This window comes from Triticum dicoccoides, chromosome 6B (genome assembly GCF_002162155.2).
Source record: "Triticum dicoccoides isolate Atlit2015 ecotype Zavitan chromosome 6B, WEW_v2.0, whole genome shotgun sequence".
NCBI lineage: Eukaryota > Viridiplantae > Streptophyta > Magnoliopsida > Poales > Poaceae > Triticum > Triticum dicoccoides.
Window position 1 is genome coordinate 150,913,832 of NC_041391.1, and position 8,530 is coordinate 150,922,361.

The window sequence follows — 8,530 nt, forward strand, 5'->3', positions numbered from 1 at the left end:
TTTTAGTAGTAGTAGATGTTAATTTAGGGTTCATAGATAATGATTTTTAGCAGTAGTAGATGTTAATTAGTAGTAGTGATGGTACTAGTTAACTATTGTATAATGTAGTTTATTTTTACTGTTTTTAGTAAGTGTTTAAAATAATTAGTAAGTAAATTAATAAACTAGTTGAACTAGTTTAGTTTTAGTTGAACTAGTTTAGTAAGTAAATTAATAAACTAGTTGAATTAATATAACTAATGTATTTTTAGTAAGATAATTAATATAACTAGTTGAACTACTTTATTTTTAGAAAGAATTAGTTTTTTCTATTTATAGTAAGTTTATATTTAGTAAGAACTAGTTGAATTAATAGAACTAGTTGAACATGTCATATAAAAAACATTTTTCCCCCGTTAAATTTGGATGTAACTTTTCGAGTAGATGATTTTTCATATAAAAAACTTTTTCATCCGAGTTAGTATGCAAAAGTTATGCCCATTAGTAATAAATACTATATGAAAAATCACCTTAGGTGCACTTTAGGTGCGCCATTAGTAATAAATACTAATGGCGTGGTACTAATGGCACACCGGTGGTGCGCCATTAGTAGGCAAAACCGGTGCGCCATTAGTAGGCCTTTTTTTAGTAGTAACTAGTGCACGTGTTGAACCACGGTAATTTTTATGGAGATACCCTGGTAAGATTTTTTACTATTACGACATCCGTGCATCTTTTGCATACTTCTAAAACTAGTACATCATTGTTAACTATGAAGTTATTACTATGTTTTTCAACAGAAAATCCTGATGGATTGTGTGCCTCATCTGATGTATTAGAATGGTCGCCTTGCAGTTCTGAACATACATCCAGGTCAATCTAATGAGCTCACCTGTGCATATTGGATTTCTAAAACTGGTGAACACATGCTAATCGAAGAATGGAAAAAATGTTTGGAGATTCGCAAGGAGGTTCTTGGAAGTAACATTAAGCGAAAGGCAAGAATTGGAGACAGGATAATCTCCATTCTCCATAATGGAGAGTCGGGGGCTATCTTGTTTTTTGCTATTTTACCTTAGAGAATATAGTAGGTCCTAAGAGAATGTAGTAGGTCCTATGAGGTACAATATGTTTATTATGTGGTACAATGTGTTAGAGTTGTGATTATGACTAGTGACCAATTTGCTATGTGATGTTTCATTGATGAAAACGATGATCTTGAGGAGGTGTTATATGACAATGATGTATTATGATGATAAGTTGTTAATGATATGATGATGATGATATTTTTATATCATTGGGTGAAAGAACCGCGGATTAGTTTCAAGTGGATGGACATCCACTTGAAACTAGTCCACGGTTCTTTCACCCCGTGATGTAATAGCTCATTATGATGTAAAAACAATCTCTAAATTCCTGTTGTATGAAAACTTGTGTAAAGGTGTATGAATACAACATGAAATAAGATACGAAATAATAGTAGCAGCGCGGGCAGGGAGAAGCGCTACTACTAATTACCAGTAGCGCTCCTCTGGAAAGTCGCTACTACTAAACCGATTTAGCAGTAGCGTGGGCTGGGGCACACTACTGCCATACGTTAGCTGTAGCGCCTTATCAGTAGCGCACCGTCCCACGCTACTGATAGGCCTAAAACCCGCGCTGCTGCTAGGCTTTTCCCTAGTAGTGTTTTTGAGCCATCTACATCTATGGCTCAACTGAGACTGGATCAGTGGATACATACCAGAAATCATATTTTGCACATAGTTTGATACTCCCTACGTCCTATAATGTAAGACGTTTTTTAACACTACATTAGTATTAAAAAACGTCTTACATTATGGAACAGAGGGAGTAGATTGTATTAGGTGGTCTGCATTAGGCGGTAATTTGATTGCACACATTCAGCCTAATTTGACTTGATTAAGAGTTAACACTACACTGGTCGAGTACATAGGTATAGATCCATTAGTCTATATTGATTTTTTTGAGGGAAGAGTCTATTTTGATCTGTTTTTCTATTCATGGCTTTTTTTTTGTTCTTCTTTTTGTGAGGGGGAAGGGCTTTTTATCCTTTTTTTGCTATTAGGGTTTTTGTTTTGAATTTTTTTTGAGCGGTAAACCAAACTTTATTACTCAATTGTCAGGTTTACATGAATTACAAAAGGGTCGTGGGGTGTCCCCAGCCACACATGACGTCCTTCTTCTAAGGATGTAGAGAACTTCACTAAATTATGGGCATCAACATTCATTGCCCGGCCTTCAAAAACAAACTTGCAGCTAGTAAGTTCCCTTGCCCTTGCAACAATCTCCTTAATGATCATACCATATTTCCCATCCGAACCTTTCTCTATCTCATCCACTAGTGTTTTACAGTCACATGCGATAACAACTCGATCCAAAGATAAATGGAGTGCAAGAGACAGAGCTTCTCTACAAGCAAGCGCTTCCAGCGTAGGAGGGTCCGTAATTAGATCGAAGACCATAGCCGATGAACCAAGGTATTTGCCAGTATGATCCCGACAAATCGAGGCTGCCGCCCCCCGTCTCCCATTCCTTGCGAGTCCTCCGTCCACATGGATCTTTGCGATGCCTTCGGTTGGCACGTTCCATCCTCTCCTGCCTCCCGTTCTTGTGATAGTTGCTGCCCGAGGCTTGTCGCCGGATGACACAGGCGCCCTCAAAATTTCAAGCTCCGAGATGAAGCTCTTAACAAAAGAGAAAATGGCATGTGGGCTCTGAAAGATTGCTTCATGGATAGCCTTCTGACGTGCTGTCCAAATTGCCCATAAAGTAACAACACAGTTTATTAACTGGGATGTGGCAGATTATCAAACAAAGTGAATAACCATTGCTTCGCACTCGGCTCGCTTGTTGCATGTAGATGTTCAGCGAGATCGCCATCAACGAGGGCCCAAACGCAACGAGTCATTGAACAATTCAGGAGGGAATGCCTCCATGAATCTTGTGCTTCGCACAGCTGACAACAATCAACATCGGACATATTTCTTACATGGCGCACATCCTCAGTCGGGAGAGAATGTTTGGCAAGTCGCCATAGAAAGTTTTTTACCTTGCCCGGGACCTGAACCGACCATAGAGAAGTCCAAGATTTCCCTTCGGCTGCCAAGTCAGATGATCCTGCAATTCCTTCAAGCCAATCCTCTCTTCGTCTTTTTTTTTTGTTTGCTATTAGGGTTTTTGTTTTGAAGGGCGGACAGAGCAGAGCATCCAGATCGACGGCCCACGGATGAAGGAGACGAGTAGACGACGGGCCTCGCATGTGTTCCCCAGCCCATGATAGGAAAACTCGCTTCCCCAGCCCAATGCACCGATGCCTCCCTCTCTTCTCCTTTCTTCCTTCCCTCCTAAAAAAACCCAAATCGACAGCGAGACGCCATGGCGATTCAGTTCTAGCTAGGTCTACCTCCCGATTCCCCTTCCTTCTCGGCCGGCCGGCTTGGACTGCCGCACCAGCTGCTCGCCGCCGCTGCCGGCCCCTTCTCGCGCCGCATCCGGGAGAACCCTAGCGCCCACGTCCTCCCCGATGGACGAGCACCAGGCCGGGGATCTCGTCAAGGAGCTCGTCCTCCGCCTCGTCCCCGCCGACTCCGGGCGCGACGCGGGCGGCGCGCTGCGGTTCGCGCACCGGCTGCTCTCCAGCCGCCTCGCCCCGGCCGTCCTCCCCGACGAGCACGCGCTGGCGGAGTCCATCAAGCGCCGCCTCGCCGCCTCCGGCCGCCCCGACGACGCCCTCGCCTTCGCCGACCTCCACTCCAAGCTCTCCGCCCGGTCCCGCCCCGCCTCCCTCTGGCCGCTCCTCTACCTGCTCGACTCGCTCTCCTCCCACCGCCGCGGGGCCGCCTCCTGCCTCCCCGACCTCCCCACCGCCGCGCCGCCGAGGCATGCCACCTCGCGGGCGCCAGGCACGCCGGCCGGCGGCGTGGCGCTCGTCTCCAACGACCCGGACAACATCCGCGAGATCGCGCTGCGGGAGTACACCGAGCTGGTGCTCGACGAGACGGAGGTGTCGGAGGCCACGCTGGTGCGCGACGTGCTCTACGCCTGCCAGGGCATCGACGGCCGCTACGTTCGGTACGACAAGGCCAGCGACACCTACGACCTGCCCGGCGGAGTCCGCGTGCCCGGCTCCACTCGCACCCTGGTACGCACGCTGTGCGAGGTCGGCTGGCTGTTCCGCAAGGTGCGAGGCTTCATCTCCGACAATGTGAGCCGCTTGCCCTCCCATGCCGCCACCGAGGTCGGCACTGTTGCTCAGGCCTTCTGCTCAGCTCTACAGGAGGAACTGTCTGATTACTATAAGCTACTTGCAGTTCTAGAGTCGTACTCGTTGAATCCGATCCCAACACCTGGGTCTGATTCGGGCGTGTCAGGCAATTACCTCTCGCTGCGGCGTCTTGTTGTGTGGCTTGCTGAGCCTGCGGTGAAAATGCGATTGATGGCCGTCTTGGTGGATGGATGCCGTGGTTTGAGAGGTGGTGGAATGGCTGGTGCGATCCATGGGCACGCGCAGCATGGGGATCCCATGGTTCAAGACTTTATGGCCCGCTTGCTGCGGCGAGTCTGCTCACCCCTGTTTGAAATGGTCCGAAGCTGGGTGCTTGAAGGTGAATTGGAGGACGTATTTGGCGAGTTCTTCATTGTTGGGCAGCCAGTTAAGGCTGAATCTTTGTGGCGGGAGGGCTACCTTATTCAGTCTGATATGCTACCGAGTTTCATTTCTCCGGTGCTGGCACAAAGGATCCTCAGAACAGGGAAGTCGATCAACTTTCTCAGAGTTTGCTGTGATGATAATGGTTGGGCTGAGGCTGCCACTGAGGCTGCAGCCTATGTTGGCACCACGACAAGTCGAGGTGGGCTTGGTTATGGGCAGATTGATGCTTTGGAGGCATTGGTGGTTGAAGCAGCCAAGAGGATTGATCAACGTTTGATGGATGTGATCCATAAGCGATACCGATTTAAAGACCATTGTCTTGCTATCAAGAGATATTTGCTTCTCGGGCAGGGTGATTTTGTTCAGTATCTGATGGATGTTGTTGGTCCAGAGTTGTCAGAACCAGCCAATAGAATTAGCTCCTTCCACCTTGCTGGCTTGCTTGAAACTGCAATACGTGCATCTGATGCGCAATATGATGACCGTGACATCTTGGACCGGATAAGAGTAAAGATGATGGATCACGGAGATGGTGATCGTGGCTGGGATGTCTTCTCCTTGGAGTATGACGCTAGGGTCCCTCTGGACACGGTGTTCACAGCTTCAGTCATGAAGATGTACCTCAAGATATTCAACTTCCTATGGAAGCTTAAGCGCGTTGACCATTCTCTGACTGGAGTCTGGAAGACAATGAAGCCTAATTGCATTGTTTCTTCCCCATTTTACAAGGAAGGGACAAGCATCAGGGCTCAGTTTGTTTCAGTTCTTCGGAAATGCCAAGTTCTGTTCAATGAAATGAACCATTTTGTGACCAACTTCCAGTACTACATTATGTTTGAGGTCCTGGAGGTTTCCTGGGCTCGTTTTTCAGAAGAAATGGATGCAGCAAAAGATTTGGATGATCTTCTCATGGGACATGATAAGTATCTCACTTCAATTGTGGAGAAGTCCCTCCTGGGCGAGCGGTCCCTGGGAATTTTGAGAAATCTTTTTGCTTTGTTTGACATCATATTACAGTTCCGCAGCCATGCTGATAGGTGGTTTGAACGGATATATGAGTTGCAACTAAGGTTAGATTATTGCAGAAATAGCTAATGCCATCTTTCCCTCAAATTCTCATCACATCTACCGTTTGATTTACTTTTATGTTCTCCTTTGTACTGCAGGGGAAAGAGTAAACCGAAAACAAAATCCAAGGAAACAGGTTCATGGCTGGAGGGGGGCAGAAAAGCCATGATTCAACTCGCAGGGGAACTGTTTCGGAAAATGGGTGAAGATTTGGATAGCATTGCGAAAGATTATACAGCTTCTCTCGACTCATTTATCTCCCAGTTGCCCCTGCAGCAACATGTTGATTTGAAGTTCCTTCTCTTTCGTTTGGACTTCACTGAATACTACAGCCGTGTTTCATCCAACAAATGAAATGAGTGTGTGCTTCTAATGTGGAAGAAATAGGTGTTAGATACACTTTTTGGTTGGGGTGGGTGCTTATCATTGATCAATATCTGATATTTCTCGCCCACATTAGTTAGTACCTTTTTTAGTTTTAGTTCATTTTTTTGTAGTATATTTGAAGTGCTGGTATTTGCTTCTCAAGATGGCTTTGGTAACACTGAAATATCTTTGACTTGTGTGACTGGGTTGATTATTTATGTATTGTGAATTGAGTGCCAGCATTTTCTCAAATACTACACTTGGTACTTCCACCTCATAATTTCACAAAAAAGCAATGCATCTGTTTGGTATCCAGATCATGCTTCACACAGAGCTCATTCTATCATATGTATTGCGTCATACATTTTTTTTCCTTTCTGCCTTTCAAAGGAATATAATGTTCACTCACTGCAGTTCTACAGTTGTGTATTGGTAACTCTGCCGTCATATTTCTTTATGAATCCACGACTGATTTCAGACTACTGTGCATTGATAATTCTAGAAGGTGTTTTGCTTATGAACATGACCGCGACAACAGATCTCAGACTTACTTTCTTGGAATTTGATAAATATTTGCTAGGTGCGTCTCCCAGGACAATTTAGTTTCAGCATATGATATATCTCTTTGGTATTTTGGACTATCTGTTTGGTACAGCTGGTGCCTGGTGGTGCTACTTTGTATCAGGGTGGCACTTATTGCTGTTCCTAGTTATGCTTAACCAGTAGATACCCCTGTAAATGCGTCCTAAACTGTCTCCATCTTACAGGCTCATGAAAAACTGATGAAGCAACACTCTAAAATCCAGGATGTACATGAACAGGTAAGAACAGTTGCAAGGCATGATTGAATTCTATAGGTGGATTGATTGAACGATGAGACTGACTCTTTTGCTTTCTGTTGCTGCTAGCTTGTTTCTGCTAAACAGTTGAAAAGAAAGTTAATGCTCTCAAAGCTAAGCTTAATGATGAAAGTGTATTAGTTATGTCATTTGACGCACAGATTGTTGATTGGCAAGGAAAAGGTTATATTTCTAATTTCTAAATATATATTTTGTTAGTACTGCTCAAGTATTTTATGTTACTCCCTTTCTGAGAATTACTATTTTCCTCACTTTTTGCATGAATCCCTTCCAACCAGTACATGAAATGGAGGGAGCGTCTCAAGGGGAAAGTGAAAGAAAGGAATCAAATAATAGCAGATGAAAATCAGAAGCTGTGCGCTTTGAGCTCCGAGATTGAGGGTAAACTGCAGTGCCTTGAACCTAGAGAAAAGAAAGTAGAGGCAATGATCACTAAGTTGTTTATTCTGAATATATTGCTTGTTCAAACTTAAAATCATTTTAAAATGGGAAACATCATTAAATTTGGTGGTCCGTGTGAGGCCTTATTAGTATTTATTGCCGCTGTTCATGCAGAAACACGATACTATATGTCCATCTCTTTGACTGTGAAAGCACCTGCAGGTTTAGCTGCATTTTTTGGGTTAATTGTGCCTTTTTTTCCGAACTGACAGATCATGTTTGTCTCCACATAGGCCTCAAATTTGTGTTCTGAAGTTGCTCCAGTAAGGACTGCTGCCACAGCAGAACAGCAGAAAATTCACGCAAAATTCAACAACATTGTGAAGGCGGTACGTCTAACTGTCTAAGTTAGAAGACTGCTTTGTAAAATCATCAATAAAGCATGCATCTTTTCAAATATATCTGTATGTGCTAATATTGATTCTCTCTGTAGTTCAACACCTACATGGGTAGCGTCGACCCTTTCCTCAAGCGACTCGAGGAAGTGGGCAGGTTAGATCACCATCTAAATGTAATTCAACAACATTTCTGACACTGGGTTAGCTGTGCTTCTTACCAGTACACGGATGGAAAACCCTGTACATATCTCTGTTTATGTGTGCATGATGCTGTAGTAGTGCCTCTAGCTGCTATTTGTGTGCTGAACTATGTATATGCCGGTTGGTTCAGATCGGAGCTATTTATTGATCCGAGGTAACTGTATTCTACGCACTGATGTTATCTTCTACTCCCTCCATTCCTAAATACTTGTCTTTCTAGAGATTTCAACAAGTGACTACATACGGCGCAAAATGAGTGAATCTACACTTTAAAATATGTCTACATACATCCGTATGTTGAGTCCATTTAAAATGCCTAGAAAGACAAGTATTTGGGAACGGAGGGAGTATATATATGTAAATATGCATTGCATTTCTGACACACTTTCATTTTTGCTTCGGTTACTTGTCATCAGATAAGATGGCTTTGTCGTCTTACCGATACAATTGAAACCTGGCACTCTTCTTTTGTTGGGCAAAGTGAGGGATTTATGTCTATACTTCAAACATCATCATGCATTATATTAGAACCAACTTCTGAATTCCTGAAACTGAATTTGGAACCACACATAATTTATAGTTCATCACATCCAGAATGCTTGAGC

General features: G+C 44.1%; 1 protein-coding gene across 2 annotated transcripts; it reads left to right on the forward strand.

Annotated features, from left to right (window-relative positions):
• The first annotated feature begins 3,353 nt into the window (after window positions 1-3,353).
• LOC119323694 (gamma-tubulin complex component 3-like) lies at window positions 3,354-8,075 on the forward strand. Of its 2 annotated transcripts, none has more exons than XM_037597394.1 (7): window positions 3,354-5,721; window positions 5,818-6,665; window positions 6,853-6,906; window positions 6,994-7,107; window positions 7,224-7,326; window positions 7,620-7,715; window positions 7,820-8,075. In XM_037597394.1, exons 1-2 carry the CDS (start codon window positions 3,524-3,526, stop codon window positions 6,071-6,073), a joined length of 2,454 nt encoding a protein of 817 aa, XP_037453291.1. In that variant the 5' UTR covers window positions 3,354-3,523; the 3' UTR covers window positions 6,074-6,665; window positions 6,853-6,906; window positions 6,994-7,107; window positions 7,224-7,326; window positions 7,620-7,715; window positions 7,820-8,075. The 2 variants fall into 2 exon arrangements, with proteins under 2 accessions (XP_037453291.1, XP_037453292.1); XM_037597395.1 differs by having other exon boundaries at window positions 5,818-6,131.
• Window positions 8,076-8,530: the final 455 nt, after the last annotated feature.

Coding starts and splice junctions, on each gene's coding strand:
- LOC119323694 (XM_037597394.1), top strand. CDS start 3,524: ATGGACGAGCACCAGGCCGGGGATCTCGTCAAGGAGCTCGTCCTCCGC. Junction 5,722..5,817: donor ATATATGAGTTGCAACTAAG/GTTAGATTATTG, acceptor TTTGTACTGCAG/GGGAAAGAGTAAACCGAAAA.